This window comes from Apis cerana, linkage group LG8, assembly GCF_029169275.1.
Source record: "Apis cerana isolate GH-2021 linkage group LG8, AcerK_1.0, whole genome shotgun sequence".
Taxonomy (NCBI): domain Eukaryota; kingdom Metazoa; phylum Arthropoda; class Insecta; order Hymenoptera; family Apidae; genus Apis; species Apis cerana.
This window is the reverse complement of record NC_083859.1, coordinates 8707511-8726222: the sequence shown is the minus strand read 5'-3', so window position 1 is coordinate 8726222 and position 18712 is coordinate 8707511. Positions and strand designations below refer to the sequence as shown.

At 41.5% G+C, this 18712-nt stretch overlaps 1 protein-coding gene across 2 annotated transcripts in view; it reads left to right on the top strand.

Annotated features, from left to right (window-relative positions):
- The window catches only part of LOC107996427 (uncharacterized), a 74633-nt gene that overhangs the window by 48140 nt on the left and 7781 nt on the right, over positions 1–18712 (top strand). Inside the window, exons 3-7 of one of the 2 annotated variants that reach the window (XM_028666034.2) lie at positions 1318–3017; positions 3168–4211; positions 4974–5397; positions 6034–6134; positions 7520–17407. In XM_028666034.2, the coding sequence (XP_028521835.2) occupies positions 1318–3017; positions 3168–4211; positions 4974–5397; positions 6034–6134; positions 7520–17407 (13157 nt within the window). Of the gene's footprint in view, positions 1–1317; positions 3018–3155; positions 4212–4973; positions 5398–6033; positions 6135–7519; positions 17408–18712 lie in introns of both variants that reach the window. The other variant, XM_017054463.3, reaches the window with a different exon arrangement.

Here is an 18712-nt window from a genome sequence, read left to right as displayed (position 1 = left end):
ATCTTTCTTTACCTAAAATATTTAAAATATTTGGATAAACAAGCAGCGAATATTTTAAAAAGTAAATGTTACGAAATATATACAATTTTTCTTACAAATAAATAATAACTTCATACATCGAAAAAAGATTTCAAATCAATGATCAGAAATGTTTTAAACGGATTTGTAACCAATCATTATTATCATCGAATGTATCTTAAAAAAATTTTCTTTCAAATAAATAAGTAACTTCATTTAAAAAAAAGAATCATCAAACTTTCTAAATTTCATATAGATTATATCAAAAAAAATTTTCAAATCAATGATCAGAAATGTTTCAAAGAGACTTGTAACCAATTATAATTATCGAATATTTTAAAAAATAAGTATTACGAAATACGTACAATTTTTCTTCCAATTAAATAATAAGTTTATTTTAAAAAAATCACTAAACTTTTCAGATCTCATGTATATAGGCTATATCAAAAAAGATAATAATAAAAGATAAAAAAAATAATAAAAAAAGATTTCAAATCAATAATGAGAAATGTTTGAAACGGATTTATAACCAATTATTATTATCATCGAATATTTTAAAAAATAAGTATTGCAAAATACGTACAATTTTTCTTCCAATTAAATAATAATTTCATTTTAAAAAAATGAACCAAACTTTCCAAATCTCGTATAAATATATTACATCGAAAAAAGATTTCAAATCAATGATTAGAAATGTTTCAAAGAGACTTACAACCTATCATCGAATATTTTAAAAAATAAGTATTACGAAATACGTACAATTTTTCTTCCAATTAAATAATAAGTTCATTTTAAAAAAATGAACCAAACTTTCCAAGTCTCATATATATAGGTTATATCAAAAAAGATAATAATAAAAGATAAAAAAGATAATAATAAAAAAAATAATAAAAAAAATTTCAAATCAACGATTAGAAATGTTTCAAAGAGACTTACAACCTATCATCGAATATTTTAAAAAATAAATATTACGAAATACGTACAATTTTTCTTCCAATTAAATAATAACTTCATTTAAAAAAAATGAACCAAACTTTCCAGATCTCGTATAAATATATTAAATCGAAAAAAGATTTCAAATCAATGATTAGAAATGTTTCAAAGAGACTTACAAGAAATCATTACTATCATCGAATATTTTAAAAAATAAATATTACGAAATACGTACAATTTTTCTTCCAATTAAATAATAACTTCATTTAAAAAAAAATCACCAAACTTTCCAGATCTCGTATAAATATATTAGATCGAAAAAAGATTTCAAATCAAACCTAACCAATCCGTGTCCTGAAATTGCAGAAGCGGCCTCGGCGGATGTAGCTGGTAGCAAAACGAGCAGCGAGACGGCAGAAGTTTTCGCCGTGGCGAAGTTCCCCTCGGCATCGTCGTCCACGACTCCACCGTCATCCTTGTCGAGCGTGGACGCCAGGATGGTCGCATCCGCCCACAATCTGGACGATCCGACCGCGGGCCACCCGGCGAACGTGAACGGCGACCGGCAGCAGCAGCAACGCGAGGAGAAGCACGGCCACATTTACAGATCGGCGCAGCAGACCGCCCAGGACAAGAGGAGCAGGCTCAGCAACGTGATCAACAATCTTAGAAAGAAGGTCCCCGACTCGAGGAACGGGGACTCGGGCGGGAAGGAGGAGGACGATAGGAACAGCGTGGAGAGAAACCTCGAGACCCTGGAAAAGTACGTGATGACAGTGTTGAACGGTGTGATCAAGGACGAGGAGAATGACAGAGAGGTAAGTAGGAAGAAGGAGGCCGAGAAGAAGAAGGAAGGTGACAAGTTGGCCGATCAGGAAGACGGGGATCCGAAGGGTTTGGCCGCCAAGTTTGAGCCCTCGAAGCCTAACGAGAGCAGGACAGAGACTGCCGTGTTCCTCTTAGAGCAAACAGACAAACCTGACAACCTCAAGGAATTCTCTTTGGAACTTCGTAAAATTGATACGAGAGGCGAGAACTCTTCGAGGGGCGAAGAGTCGGTTTGGAAGGAAAAAAATCAGGAGAAAAATCCCCTGTCCGATGATGCACACGGGAAGGAGAAAGAGCCCTCTAAGATGAAGAGAGGGGAGAACGAGGAGGACAATGTTTGCATAGGTAGCAATAAGTGTTCCCCCTACAAGGAGATAAAGTGCGAGGAGCAGTGTGTCCAAGAGGCGGGGAGGAATGATAGTCAGGAAGAGGAGAGGAGAGAGAGTCGTTCACTGGGAACGATCATTATGGAGAGATTGAGCGAGAATTTGTCGGATGGCAACGTGGAAGGGAGCGTGGTGGTGGATGATGCGAAATATGACCGCGACGAATTGGTTTCTGACAACGTCGAGTTGAGAAACGTGTGCAGAGATTTGTTGAACGATCTGTTGAACGATATCAATCAATTGATCGATGAGAACAGGCAGAATAAAGAGGAGGCGAAGCCGCGGTTGGAAGGCATCGAAGAATCGAAAGATTCGTCCAGGATTCAAGATCTGGCTACGACGAGCCTTCATTGCAGTCTGCCTCTGGATAAAGTGGCCTCAGTGTTGCAGAATTGTCAGACGAGCGAATTGGCTGCTCCTCAATCGCCTTGTTCCTCTTCTTCTTCTTCCTCTTCTTCCTCCTCCTCCTCCTCCTCCTCCTCTTCTTCTTCCCAGGGCTCGAAATCTCCCAGCAAACCATCCTCTCCCACCGTCAGACATCTCTGCCTGTACTGTGATCGAAAGTTCATGTCGATATCCCTGAGGCAACGGCACACCGAGAGAGTTCATCAGCAAGGGGGCGGCAGAAGGTCGGAAAGGAACTCGAGGAAACCGTCGCAGAACTGCCAGTATTGCTCTGATAAATGCGCGGAGAGCTTGGAAGGTCTGTTCCAGCACATGATCGGCACCCACGGAGACAAGTACCACGCTTGTTTGCAGTGCTCTACCAGGTACCTAACCAGGGAGGCTCTAGCAGTTCATATGAACGAGACTCACGGTGTGAATCTCGCGGAGAGGAATCTTCAAATCCAGGTACGATCGAAGTTTTATCACCAATCTGAAGTTTTCGAGGCCAGTTTCCTAATTTTTTTTTTTTTTTGCCTCCAATGGATCAAATTCATCCAAATTTCTTTTCCATACCGTAATAAGTTTCCTTTCCAATTTTTCTAGTCTCTTTCGCAGGAGAAGTTGAAGGAATCCTCTCCCCCCTGCAAGGAGCTAGGCAACCAAAGTCCCCACGACAGGGCAGATCCGTCGAACCACCCCAAAGAGAGAAGAGGCGAGGAAAGTGATCATGAACACCGAGCTGAAACCAGTTTGCTGAAACCAATGCACCCGGTGAAAGACAACTTCAGCAATCCGGGGAGCCCGGAGTTCGACAGTTCCTTTTACAGCAGCGTGAGCTGCAACATCCGGGAGAATCTTCTTCATCATTTGGATGGGAAACTTCAGAGCTCGTCGTCGTCGTCGTCTACTATCGCGTCCAACAGTGTGTCGATAACAGAGGCGAAACCTCAGCAGCAGCAGCAACAATCACAGCAACAACAATCGTATTACGAGCACAACGTTAATCAGATACAATTCCCGATAGATATATCGTTAACAGCCGCGACACCGGTTTACTCGAAGGAATACAGTAGCGAGGAGTACGAGAATAATAGCGAGTACGCCCAAAAGCCTGGTAAGAGTAATAGGTCCCATCCTAGGCGAGTGTCTTTTGAGAAGTACAACTTTCCTAGGAAATACGACGGGAAAGAGCAGTGGACCTGCTCGATAAAAGATCTCAGCAAGTTTGATATATCCACTCAATTGACACTGAGGAAGAAACAACAGTTGCTCAAGGAGCGTATAAGTCTGAACAGATTGCACCAGCTCACCCTTCTTGGACCGTGCGAGATCGTCCAGAATGAACAGAATCACGGCTCTAAAAGTCTCGATGTATCTAACAATTCGGGCATAGCTGTTGCCAACGACCCAGACATCGAACAGACATCCCGTCGCGAACCTCTGAAATCCTCGATCGAGAACAAACACGAATGTTCCGATGTGAAATCGTTTCAGGGTACGGAGTTCACCGTAGAATTTGGCAACTTTCTGAGGTTAAGGAAGTGGGACGAGAAGATGACTATCGAGGCTGCCAAAAATCAGGAAGTCGTTTACGCCGAGTTGACAGGGGAATGGTCGAGGCCGAGGGTCTACATCTGCGGCGCCTGCGCTTCCAAACACGTGAGTGTCTCCGATCCTACAATTGTTGTCTGATCGGTGAACGGAGATCAATTCCATCGGAAAGTATATAATCCGAGTTATAATCCTAAAGAGATTTTCTTAAACTTATTTTGGAATAAATATCGACGACGTTTGACGGCGTTTGACGACGTTTGTCATCGGATACAACTTTCTACTTTGAATTATTCATTCGTTGATTTCCTTTTTTTTTTAATTATTATTACTTTATATGTAATATTAATGTTATATAGTATTATATAAAGAGATTTCCTTAAATTTATTTTGGAATAAATATTTGACAATGTTTGACGATTGCTTTATATCAACAGCTTGGTCGCATTTTTACAATCTTTCGTTCATTGAATGATTTTGATTTACAAGACAAGCATTTTAAAGTAAAATCCATTTAAGATATTTAACCTCATCGAGATGCTTGACATTTATAAGCGATTAATTAATTAACCAGACCTCTTGATTGGTAACTATCGATCGGATTGCAAATTGGTGAAAGGACATCTCTTCGCATTGATTGACAATTAGCTTAACCGTTGAACGATTTGATTACAACTATAATATTCCTATCCTATTTTCAAGTCCATCCAGTAATGTTCGTCGTTGTAATAAATTAATAATTGTCATTGCATCGATCGAAATAATTACGAAAACAATTTTTTTTCACGAAAAACGAGTCGAAGCTAGTAAGATCCCGCGCTAAGATTTTCTTTCACGCATAATTCTCTTTAATATTTTATTTCAATGCAGGTAACCTTGAAAGATATGGAGGACCACAAAGCGATGACTCATCCAAATGTCTGGTGTTCGCATTTCGAGTTCTCCGGTGATCAAAGGGAACTGTATAAACATTTGTTTCTACCAGGAAAGGATATGCCTACAGCAAAAGCAAGAACGGCTATTTTACCAGAAAAGGTGTGCACCAAGTGTTCAAAGAACTGTACGACTTTGCCAGAGTTGCACAGGCACATGTTGGAGTGTGGAGGAGATCAAGCTTGGTTATTAGGACTGTTCGGCAATGGAAAGAAAAAGTGCAAGTGGAGACCGTTTGGAAGTCGTAGTAGAAGACGAAGGCAGCGTGGCATGAAGAGAAACATTCAAAATTCTCAAACTCCAAGGGTGAATACTCCTAAAGAAAAGCAACCCACGGGACCGAGAGTTAGACCCAGTGATAGTGAGTGATTCTTTCTGCAATTTTTTGGGGGGGGAGTATATATATATTCTAAAATATTTTTTATAAAAATATTTACCTTCAATTCAGAATTAATAGCGTTAATTTTTAATGGGCAATGTTATTAATTTTATTACATGGAAAAATTCAGGGAGAAACTAAGAGAGATTCTACTTCAATTTTAACTATGCTTTTTTATTAAAACTTGTTTTATAACAAAAAGGTATAGCATATGCAGGAGCTAATAAAAAACGAACATAAATAACAACACAAAGAGAATTTGTTAATCACGCCAGAAAAGCGTTTAATTACTACACTAATTCGAGCTTTGTTTCGTTTAATTGAAATTTACTTCCGGTGTTTTCTTTTTGCTATGCAATAAACCATCACGAGACGTTATTATAACTCGAAACTTATTAAATATTAACATAACTATTAATATTATCATACTTGTATCAATTATATTTTGTTTGTATTCTCACGTTCAAACGGTGCATTAAAAACATGATAGCTCTTCTATAAATAAATATTAAATGAATATTTAATAAATTGTTGAAGCAGTTTCTCTGATATATCCTTTTGTGCATATATGAATAATACAAATTTTTGTATCAATAGCTTGTCTGTTTTCATTCACAGGGGAAAGCATACAAAAGATGTTGGCCAACTTACCTCCCAAAAGGGCTACCAGAAAGGTGTTGCAAGACAATACATTGAAAACACAGGGTAGACTACGCACTGTAAGTATCGAATATCATTTAAACAATTTAATTAGCTTTACCCTAGATTGCCAGTTTTAGTGTATTTGTGTTTCAATGTGAAATAACACCGAAATTTTCATCCAAGTGCTACATCGATACTAAACAGAATTAACTAACATATAATAAACAACGAAATGATATAACATATACAAAAAAAAATTTTTCGTTAAAACATAAGAAATTTTATTAATTCTATTAAAAAGAAATTCTAAGATACTAAGATTTAATTATAAAAGAATATTATTTAACTACATGAAATACCACTGAAAAATATTCTATTTTGTCCGCAACTATTAATTTTAACTTGTACCATATATTTCTATCATTCAAAAAATTTCCAACTACAAGTATACATCTGTTAACGCCAAGAATATAAAAACGAGTGTATATAATAATGTCAAGAATATAAAAAACAGTATTCACCGATTTAGAAAACTATTATTATGCGGAGAGATTTTTTAAGAGCCAGAAAGAAATTTATAAAAATACTACCAGATATATATATATATATATACACTCAATGCCAACGAATGAAACGCATCATGACCTAAAACGTGCGCGACATTTGGCGGTTGATTGAAATTAGACGAACGAGCAACTCGCAAACAGCTTCGGTTAGTGAATGACCTGGATCCTCTAGCTATGTACGAAAAAGATGAAACTCGATAATGACGAGGCAATAACAGAGACCGGCTCCGGCTGGACGACACAGATATAAGTGGAGTATTGATTATACAACACAGCTGTCCGCACGTGCACATATCTCCAATACTCTTAGAGCACTTAGAGTGGATCACGCGCGTAGAAAGGATATGTAATCACGGTGCATATAAGACAGTTTTTACTCCGATTCCAATCGATTCGTGGAAAATTAGAAAATCTTTCGAATCGATCTTTTCATCCGAAGATGAACATTTCAAATTTATTAGCTCCTTTTACCTTTAGGCTTAAGACGTTATTAAGACGTGATATATAAGACGCTTTTTTAAATACCATTCGAATGTTTGAATTGTCCTGCTCGAATCGAAAAATCAGGAAATTTATCTCGTAAGAATATTTTTGAAAATAATTTTTACCTTCGAATGTAAAAAAAAAAAACAATCCCGTATTACATTGCTCAATAATATACATAAACTCGAAGTTACAAATTTTTTTACGAGCGATATAAATCATGTGACAAGATTATTAAAAAGAAAGAATCAGAATCAGAATAAAATTACGCACAGATACTTCTTATATAATACTAAACACCAGAGTTACCAGAGAGGTTATAATTATCGCCTCTAGGTAACTCTCCAGTTTCCACCGAAAACTTCCATATACACACACACATACACACACAAAGGTTTTACCTGTCTGTACAGGCGCAAAGCGGGAGAACGAGGCCGCGAATGGTCGGCGATAATTCGACCGCATCCCGCATGTCCCGGAACAAGGCCGTCCTCAGGAACAAACTGCTGAAGAATGCCAAGTCGATCCAGCGGAACCGTTGCCGGATCGACAACATATCGGCGGTGATCGAGAGCGTGGTGAGAAATTACGCGCCTCACGAGGAGAGGAGATCGAGCGACAAGATGGTGGAGGATCTGGGGGGCGAGGAGGGGATGGAGAAGAAAGAGACCAAAGAGAAGGATTCCATCGCGTTGGATTCGCCGTGCGGCAACGTTCATTGCGCCGCTTCGGACGAAACAAGGGGCGGCAGGGGTGCCAAGGTGGCGACGAGGGGTGGGCCGAGGGTGTTGGGGAAGAGGAGGAACGTGAGGACGAAGGAGATGCACGGCATCGCGAAAGCTGGCCTGGATCAAGCCAAGAGAAACGCTTTGAAGGCAAAGTCGTCCAGAGCCGCCTCCTCGAGGAACCTCGCGGGAGAGCCGGTTTTCGAGGCCTCGAGACCGGCGTCGAAAGGCAAATTCTCTTCCAACGGGGTGGAGAACGAGATAGCGGAGTTGGCCGACGCGAGCGAGCTCGATCCAGCCGAGAAATCGAAATCCCCCAGCCCATCGATCAGAGGAAAACCCTCTTCCTCCTCCTCCTCCTCCTCTTCCTCCTCCTCTTCCTCCTCCTCCTCCTCCAACATTCAGACGACGCCTAAAAGGAAACGGGCGGTGGATCCTGTCGCCTCGTTGAACGCCTCCATCAAAGCCAAGTCCCAACTGAGGACGCAGGACGGGAAATTCGCGAGGAACCCGAACAAGGAGTTCTTGTCGCCCGGAGTTCACAAGCCCCCCGTCGAGATGAGGTGTCGGTTAACGGGGAAGGTGAGGGGCGGCGAGGCAGGGGGAGGGCAGGAATCGTCGGTCACGAGGTCGAGATTGAGGGAGGTGTTCAAGAGCAGCAAGGATAACAACGAACAACAGGTGGCGGCGCCGAAAAGGATCACGAGGCTCTCCTCGGACAGCGACAAGATGCCCACGCTGGAGCCCGCCGTCCTCCTCCAAGCGTCCAACGAGGAGTACTTGGAAACGTCCTCGGCCAACGACCTGCCGATCCTTTCCCCGGCCACTTCCTGCCAGGAAAAAGTGAGTTTGCCGCGTGGCAAAGGCGCGGTTGTTGGGAAGAGCTGGAGCTTGGAGCAGGAAAAGGGAGGAGGGAAAGGGTCGGAGGAAGTGGAGGAGGTGGAGGAGGGAAGAGGGTGCGAGGCGCAAGAGTCGGATCAAAAATCGGGTAAAGGGAGGAAGGCGAGAAATTTGGATGCTTGGAAGGAGAAGTTGAAGAGGAAAAGCGCACCGGGCAGGATGATGGTGGAGGAGAGGAGAGGCGAGAAGAAGAGTGGGAGGAAGGAGGAGGGGAAGCTGGAAACGAGAAGCAAGGCGAAATCGGAGAAATTGTTCGTGGTCGACGACAGCCCGTTCAAGATTCAGAGCGTCCCTTTCGAGGTGAAGAAGTTGATAGGCTCGGACAGCAAGGAGGATTTGTTGACGAAGTTGGCGTTGACTTCGAGGATCGCCACTTCGAAGCGTTGCCTCAGGCAGCCCGTGAAGTTCAAATTCGAACAGGAGAAAGGTAAATTTCGCAGGGATTTGGATGCGGAAAGGGCACAGCTCGATTCGGGGTCCGTCTCGGACGCTTCCACGAAGAAGGAGAAGTTGGACGCTAGGAGAAAGTCGTTGAGGAAAACGGATAAGAAGGCGATCGGGTCGAAGGATGACAAGGCGTTGGAGGAGGTCGAGAACAGGATGAGAGACGCGGCGAACGAGGTGAAAACGGCGGTCAGGGGACGAAGGAGCAGCAGTCTGTCGAATGACAACGGCAAATCGTTGCCGAGTTCCTATCAAGCGTCCGACGGCCAAAACAAGCCCGAATTCGAAACTGTGGTTCAATGCGCGGACAAGAGACAAACTAGGGGCTCGTTGTTGAATTCAGCCGAGGGAGAAATTCAAAACGAGCTCGTAGACTCGAAGAAGAATAGTTTTGGAAAGAGACGGGGCAGAATTAAATCTAGCAACGTAGAGATGATCGATAAAAGGGGCAGCATCGAGGCATCTCGGGCAAAGAACGTGGAAGCTGACAAGAGTAATTCAATCGAGGTTATCGATAAAGTTAATTCTATGGAGCAGAACGAGATAAACTCTGATTGTAAGAAAGATATGGGGAGCGAGGAAATCAAAGTTGCGAAAAGTAAGGAAGAGGGGAGTGAAAAGTGTTGTTGCGAGAAAGAATCTAATTTTTCAGGAAACGGTGAAACGATCAAGGCGAGTGAGAATTTAAATCTACAATTGGAAACGAGTAATTCGATGGACAGCGGCAAGGAGAACACGTTGGAGAAACCTGCACCCGTTCAAAAATTGAAAGTTGGCAGGCCCAGAAAATCGTGGGGAGTTAAGAAAGAGAGAGCTTCGAAAAGATCTTTGAATAACGTGATCGGCATTCTTACAGAAGGTATGAACATCCCCGTAGAGACCCAGCAGAATGTTTTAAACGCGCAGACAACTGTGGACAACGTGGAATCTCACGAATCTTTTCAAAGCAACGTCCAACAATCGAGCAATGACACGGTTAAGTCGCAAAATTTGGATAAAAATATTAAATCCTCTGCGAAAAACGCAGAGCCGATGAATAATCTCGACCAATTAATCGAGAGTGCATGTTCCGTTCAGAAAGTTCCCGCGGAAAATTCGAAGCAGAATCCTGAACTTGTTGCAGAAACTTCCATCGAGGATTTAAACTTGGTCAAATCAATGGAGAGTGATGAAAAGGTGGAATCGTTCGCCAAAGATGCGACAGGGGAACAGTGCCCGACTAACGATATCATTTTGGATTTGTCGAGAAGGAAGCAGAAAGGTAAAGGATCGTTCTTAGAGAAAATAGTTTCGAAGATAGCTAAACAGAAAGATGCTTTGCTGGAAGGTGAAGTTGGCTCTCTATTGGACACTGCTGCTGATGAACTCACCAGTATATTGGAGGAAGTTGGGCCTGCTTTCTCAGAGGTCGGTGTCGAGAATTCAGCCGAATCGAAGATTAAAAATAAAACCGAGAATTGTCAAGATAACAAGCAAGAAACTATCGAACAATCGACTAATGACGATTGCCGGGATATTTTAGCGCCTACTGTTTCTGATAAGGGTTTGGAAAATAAGGATTCTGCCGTTAAGACTGAACAAGAGAGGATAAACTCGATGGAGGAGGAACGGGTTAAGAAATTAGAGAACGACATTTGCGACGCGAAGGACGCAGAGGATAGATTCACGAGTACTTGCGAGAAGCAAGAAATTGTAAAACGGATCGAAACGGAATTGCAAAAGGAAAAACAAGACGCGAAAAACGAGACGTGTTCGAACGAGAGAACGATTCGCCCTAACGAGTCTGTCGTTCGTTCCGATGAGAGTGAAACTCGATTGGCTGAGAACGGTTTAGATTCTCGACAAGTGGAAAATTCGGCGGAGAATCTGTCGAAGCAGGAAGAAGAATCGATGAACGAAGAGATAAAGATGAAAAGGAAGTCGAAAAAGAGGGGATTGGAAAGGAAATCGCCAAAGAAGAACAAAAGAAAGTCCATTGAATCGGCGAGTAACGATACCGAGGAGAATTTAATTTCTGAGAATTTGCATTCGACCAATGACGCGACGCGATCGATCGAAAAATCAAAGCAAGTGCCTTCTACCAAAGAAAACATTAGAAATGATTTGTCTACCGAAATTAACGAAAATAGAATAGGACGTTACACGAAGGAAATTGTAAATGACGTGTCCGAAACAACGGACTCGATGGACAAAAAGGATGTTGACGATACGAAAATGCTTGAAAACTTTTGTGAAAGTAATAATAAGAATCCCGAAGACAATTTAGAAGACCGCGTAGCGATAATAAATAAACGAGATTCCGTTAAGGTTGCCACGAAAAATGAAGACAAGGGATCACACGTGGAGACGTTGGATCAATACTCGAAAGTGGAATCGCCAACAAGAAGATCTTCCAAGAAACCTCATCAGGATGAAAAAATAAATGAATCTATCGATGGAAAAACGGAATTGGAATCGATCGATCCCTCTCCTCCCGTAGAGGAAACATCGTGTGAGAATGCGAGAGGATCAAAGAGAAGGTCTTTCAGAACAAAATCCATGATTCAATCGCGAAATGAGGAGAGAATCGAAACTGAAACTGAAACTGAAACTGAAACTCTAACTGTTAGCGACGTTGCATCCGTAGAAAATCCTGAAGTGCCTTCGGAAGAGCCGTCTAAAAATCTTGAGATCACGAGAAACGAAGCTTCTCCAAGTATCCAAACAACGTTTCCAAGTACCCTGGAACAAGCACCAATAACTAATCAAGATACCTCGGGGAAAGATGAGAGGATTCGCGAGAAAGAAGACATGGTACAAAATCGATCGATCGTCGTGGAAGATGCCGAAGAAAAAAGGATCGCCGAGGTTCCAATCGTTAAAGTGCCAAAGAAGCGTGGAAGGAAAAAGAAGTGTTTGACGATTGACAAGTCGCAAGAGAACACCGACTCGAAGGTGGAATCATTCGAATCGGCGAGTCAACTTCCTCCAAGAAGATCTTTGAGAACGAACAGAATGTTGTTGGTCGAGGAGGGCGAGGATCGGAGCAAGAATTCCAACAACGATCTACAAATGGCTGATCTGCATGTTCCCGGCCAGAGTCTAGAAACGTTCAAAATCCCAGAGGTGACGGAAGTGTTGCAACACACGAAGAAAAGAACGTACAAAAGGAAATCGACCGTTGACGAGAACCAGTCGGATAATCAGAATAATATCAACCAGTCTGAAGCGCAGGTCGAAACCACTTGCGAATCCCAAGACGCGAGTAAAACGGCGGGGAAGGAGGAAGAGTCAGAGTCGTCCCTCGAAGATAGAAAACTTCCCTCGAAGGCCTCCATCTCGGAGCAATCCGATTTGGAGAAATCGGACAGCTGGACAGCTGGGCCGCCCGTTGATCCGATTCAGACAGGTAGAACCAGGTCCAGGAAGAGGAAACAATTATCCTTGGAGGACTCGTTGGAGCAGCAATCGAGTCAGCAAGCCGAGAGCACGGATAATTTGTCAGAGACGTCTTGCACGAGCGAGCTCGGTTATTTCAGAAGGAAGCGTTTCTCGAAGAAGAGGAAGGAGTTGCGTGAGCGTGAAGACGTGCAGACCGACACCTCCATCACGGACTCGGAATCGGAAAGGAACACGGACAGGAGGCAGAGTTTGAAGAGGAGAGCCAAGAAGAACATATCCTTTTTCACCGAGTTCTACTTGATGGACGATTTCGACATTCCAATGGATATTCAGGATTGCGTAGGAACGCAAGAAAGGGAGGACGCAGAGGAGAGGAAGAAGAATAACGATCGACAATTGTCGGAATCTAAATCGTCCGGGGATTGCGTGGAGAATAAGTCAGAATCGGCGGGGGAAATTGGCTCGAACGAAATCGTGGAAGACGAGAAGTCGGAAGACGAAGTTGCGAAGGAAGGGAACGTGGAGTCGACGGAAGATTCGGATAGGTTGGTCGTTGAGGATGAAGAGGACGAGGAGGAGGAGGAGGAGGAGGAGGAGGAAGAGGAGGAGGAGGACGAAGAGGAGGACGAAGCGAAGGATGGGGAGAGAACGGAAGAGGACGAGAGGATGAACAGTGTTTGCCGGATGGAGGATGATTTCCAGACACCAAAGAAGAGGGGGGCGGGTAATTACGTGGTGGTACACAAGAAGACAGGTGAAATACTGATCGTGGAGAAGAGGAAGAAGTTGACGAAGGAGGCTGCCAAGTTCTTCTGCAACGTTTGCACAACTAGTTTCACAAGGAAAAGTTCTCTGAAGAAGCACAACCAGTCCCAATCGCATCTGCTGCAAACGTCTAAATCGAAAAAGGACAAAACGTCCGTGGAGAGTGGCGAAAACGTAGAGGATCCTTGCAGTACTAGTCACAACGATACTTCCAGCGATGAAAATAGAAGCGTGACGGACGAATCTTTGATAAATATTTCTTCAAAGAAGGATGATCATAAAGGGGTTGATGCTACAAAGTCTTCCATCGTTGACCGGATGGAATTGGATCATAGCCAAGAGAATTCTTGCTTCGCCGCTCCCTTGGAACAGGATTCCTTGATCACCTCTCAACCCCATCATCAACACATACTCGAAGATGAACTTTTGGACGAGGAGATCTGTAAGATTACCGAGAACATGAGTCACGACGAGTATGTCATCATGGATCAAATCAGCCCCGAACCGGAATCCACGTCAACGCCTGTAAAGATGGAAGCCAAGAACGTGGAGGAAATTGATAAGAAGAGGAAGCACGAGAAGAAGAAGGAGAAGGCGAAGAAAAGAAGTTCGATCGATGGAGAGATCGTTTTAGATAGCCCTGTATTAGAGAATCCCAAGGAAAACTCAGAGACTGTAGTACCGGATGCAAATACGTCCATGAAAGTTGTAAATTCCTCGCATTTTGACGCGACAGAATCATCCGACGTGGGCGGTGCAAATATATTGGAAAATTCGCTTAAGAATTCTGTTGCGAACAACATGGAATTGGTAGGAGGCAATGTTTCAAGGATGGAAAAGAACGATGATTTTCAAGAACGGTGTTTAGATTGTGTTGGGAAATTGGAAGAGAGCCAGGATGTGGACATGGGAATAGGGGAGGCGGCGTTGAATAGAGGAGAAATGGCGAATGAAATAGCGAACGATGTATATACGATTATAAATTATAAATTAGATACCAACGATAAGACTGAGAATTTTTCAAATGTTAGGTTAGATGATAGAGACGATACGGAAAAGGATCAGCCGTGTGAGCGTGTAAGTTTAAAGTTGACCATAAATAAACGAAGTATAGAAGCTTGTAAAGAGATCGATTCTGAAAGTAGCAACAGCTTCAAGTCGAATTACTTGAACACGTTTAATACCGATCTCGACGACGTTGTTAACTGCAATTCGAAGGAAAATTATGAAAATAACATCCGCAACGTGTTGGGGCCGACCAACGAATCCGATAATTCCAAAATTCAAATTGGTGAATTTGATCGAGACTCGAGCTTGTCAAAAAATATGGACGATGGAAACAAGAATTTGGAGGCTAATTCCGAGTTGGACGTTTCTAGGAACGGTTTCGAGGAAGAAAGCGCGACGATGAATCGTGAATCGTCGGAGAGTCGGCGATCGTCTCTGAGAGACGATAAGCAAAACGAATCCGAGAAAACGGCAAGGCACGTGAAATCGAAGAAAGGTAGACCCAGGAAACACGCGCAGGAGATGGAAAACGGGTCGAAAACGGAATCTAAATCCACGAAAGCCTCCGCCAAATCTAAAATTAATCAAAATAAATTCGACGATAATGTCGCCAAAATCTCACAAATCGCAAATGATGAAAACCCTGTCGAATCTTCGAAAACTTTCGACGACGATGAAAGGTTGAGGTCAACAACTTCGACATCTTCATCGAAATCGCGGCTGGAGACTAATTCTACGGAGGATAACCTTAACGTATTAAAGAACGACAAATATCAACCTGATGATGGATCAGGAATTGCGGAGGTGGCGAAAATCGAGTCGTCTAAGGCTGAATCATTGGGTGAAGAAACTACTTGCCGGCAAAGGAGGATAACGGAGGAAGAGAAACTTTCTTCCGAAGAGAAGAAGATCGAGGACAATCGAGTCGAATCTTTCCGTTCCGTGGATGACGAGGACGACGACGACGACGACGACGACGAAGCTTCGTCTTCGTCTTCGTCGAGCCTTGCCGATAAACCGTTGTCGCAAGTCTTACTGGAAAGAGAAGAGAAATTAGAAATGTACAAAAGACGGATGAACGAACAGGGATCTCTCCGCGTAAACATTCCGCAACATTCTGAAACGAGATCGAAAGAGAGATCGCAAGTGGAGGATATTGATAGCCGTAAAACGAACGAACGTGATGATAATTCATTGGATACGGACGAGTTAAACGATAATCGAAAGCGTGATGGTAAAAAGAGATCGGCGAATAACGACGAGTTCCTCCGGATCGCGTCGGACGAGGAAGCTGAAAGAACGTTGAAAGATTCCGATAAGGATTCGAAAAGTTCGTCAGAATCGGAAAACGAAGAAGGGATTTCGTCGATGGAAAACGATAAAGAAGTTTACGAAGGGAAAATGATGAGCATCGATCATGAAAATTCGAGCAAAAAGGTGTCGAGGAGTCACAGATATTCCAACAATCACAACAAAGGATCGAGAGGGAGGAGGTCTCGCGTGAGGAGTAAGATCAATGATCTTAATAGCGAAAGTGACGAGAGCGAGGTTGAGGATAAAATCGAGTCGCAGAACAAGAGCAAAATAGTGAAGAGCGTGTTTGGCAGAGTGTTTGGCAGCGGTGAAAAGCCAGACAAAGTGAAGGAAGTGTTGAACGATTGGGTGTCCAAGTCGGAGGATGATTCGGATCTCTCGAGGACCGGTTTTAGATTCTCCGCTTCTAACGAAGCGAAAACCAAAGAGTCCTCCTCCAGCGACAAAAAGAGGCACACATCGTTTACCCCTTCTAGTCCCAACAAGCGTTCTGGGAAGAAGTTGAAAAAAAGTTCTTCCTCGGCGGAGAGAGGCAAAGATACAAGTCTGATACTGGAAGAAGAAGAGGAGGAGGAAGAGGAAGAGGAGGAGGAAGAAGAAGAAGATCAAATGGAGCATCGTTCTTCTAGAAAATATTCGAAATCGAAGAACAACTCCAGTAACAAGAGGAAGCACGATGTGGACTATTTCTTGTCTTTACCATCTACCAAATGCAGGCAAAGTAAGAAGAGGGCTGAAGAATTAATTTCAAGAACTTTCGAGGACGATTACCTGGACGCCAATTTGATTGGTACAAAATCGTTGAAATACAAGGAATCGAATTATGGATTGAGGAATCAAGGCAAGCCTGACCTGATGATCAAGGACAGTGGCTACGGATCCTTCAACTATAATGAGGATTCCTCCAAAATGGTTGCTTTGGAAGAGTCCGTAGAAGACGATCAGAAGGCCAAAAGAAGGAAATTATCATGTTCCAGGAAGAGTAAAGGCAAGAGTGAAGAGGAAGCTTGGAGGGATTTGACGAATGATAGGAGAAGCTTGGAGAACACCAAGGATTTGATAGACAAGGAAGACAATTTCGTCAAGGATTTCCCTGGAGCAGAACCTTTGACTGGAAGTAGACTATCAGTTGACCTAGATTCTTCTCGTAGTTGTAGCAGTCTGGCGCCCAGTAGCGTGAGGAATAGATCCCCGAGTATGGACAGAAACTCTCAAACCACTAGAAACTCTGATATGAACGATGAAGAAGATGAGAATATCGCTCACAGACGAATATCTCCTTTCTTCGTCTGCGGGACACCCAGAAGTTCCGTGGAGAGTAGCTCGAATAGTGAAAATGAAGAACAAGATGAGACGTTAATCGTTAACCAGGCTGCAACTAGAAAGAGAAGTTCAAGCGAGTTTTCTAGCGAGAAGATTGTGATCAGATCGCCCTCTTCGATCCACAAGAGTGAGGTCGTCACTATAGCACCCACCGACGCCATAGAAGATAACGCTTTGGATGTTCCACAAGAGATAGAGGTGGCGAAGCCTAGACAGGGCAAGGTATTGAATTTTGACGAGGAACTGTTTGTCGAGTGTTGCTCTAGATTGAAAGCCACCACTGAAAACGAACTTAGAGGCGCTAAGAAGATCAAGCTTGATCATAATGAAGGTTATCATAAGAAGGATGATCAGCATCAAGGATTCAGAGGACCTAAGGATAGATGGAGGGATGTAGAGAGTCAGAACAGCTTGGGAAGTCTATTGGAATCGGTAAATCAGGTGAGTATTTGATCTGAGAATGATTTAATTTTTGCATGATTGTTAGAATATTTGTTTCAAAATTTATAACAGGATATATTAAAATGTATATATGAAAAACTTATTTTGATACAAAGCATATTAAATAAATTATAAAAATGTGTTTATAAATTAACAGACTTCTGTTTTAATATTATATTTCCTTTTCTTGTATTATATATATAATTTTTTACACATTTTTGCGTGATTCTCTTCACATTTTTTTTTTTTTCTCAGTAATCAGTAATGTTAATCAAAAATGAAGTTAATTGTGTATCTATCAATCAGCAAATATTTAAAAGATTAATTTAATAAATTAATAAAATATTTCAAAACCAAATTTGAAATAGCTCGGTAAGTTAACTGCATATTTTTCAATATTTAAATATATAATTTTTATTCTTCGAATTGCAAAACTCTTTTAATGTATCACATCACAACAATTCTACACTTTGCATGCAAAACATTTTTTCTTTTTTCAAATTATTTGCTATTTCGCTTAACTATCTCATAATACATGTTATATGTTCTAGCTAAAACTTTCACATCTGCAATTTTCATTTTTTTTTATAGATACTTATAGAATTTTTAACTGTAAGGGTGTTTCTTAAAAATATATATAATAATAATAAATTCAATAAAAGAGTAAAAATACAAACTTTTCTAATTATTTTTTCCTTTAAATTCGAAAAACAAAATCATATAATTAATAAATAATACATTAATTTATACACACTATCAATCAATTGAATATTGGATATCTTTTTTTTTTTCTTTAGCCTTATATTTTACGTTACATTTGATTAAACAATGATTCAATTATTCCAGAAATAAAGTTTCAATAATAAAATGAATTACACCCTTACATAGAATTCCAAGAAAGAGAATATTCTATACATTATTGTGGTAATGTTTGCAGGACCTATGAACCAGCTTTATACAGACAATGTCTCTCAGTATGCATGCAAAAGGTAGTTCTCTCATTCCTTTGATATTTCTTAGTGTGTACGGTAGTCATCCCCTCAAAAACTGTCTTTTAATGTCTAAAAATGTATTAAAAAAAAAAAATGCAAGTAAATAACTAGCATTACTAAATGATTCTTTTCACTCTGCAAATCTTTATTTTCTCTTCTCAAATGCTTCACGTCTCTTACAAAACTATACTATCTTATGAAAAACAAAATAATAAACCTTTAATTTTTCTTTAATACAAAAATAAAAAGATTCTGCTATTATTAACACAATCCATTTATGTAGTATAGATTATATATGCACAAGAACATAAAA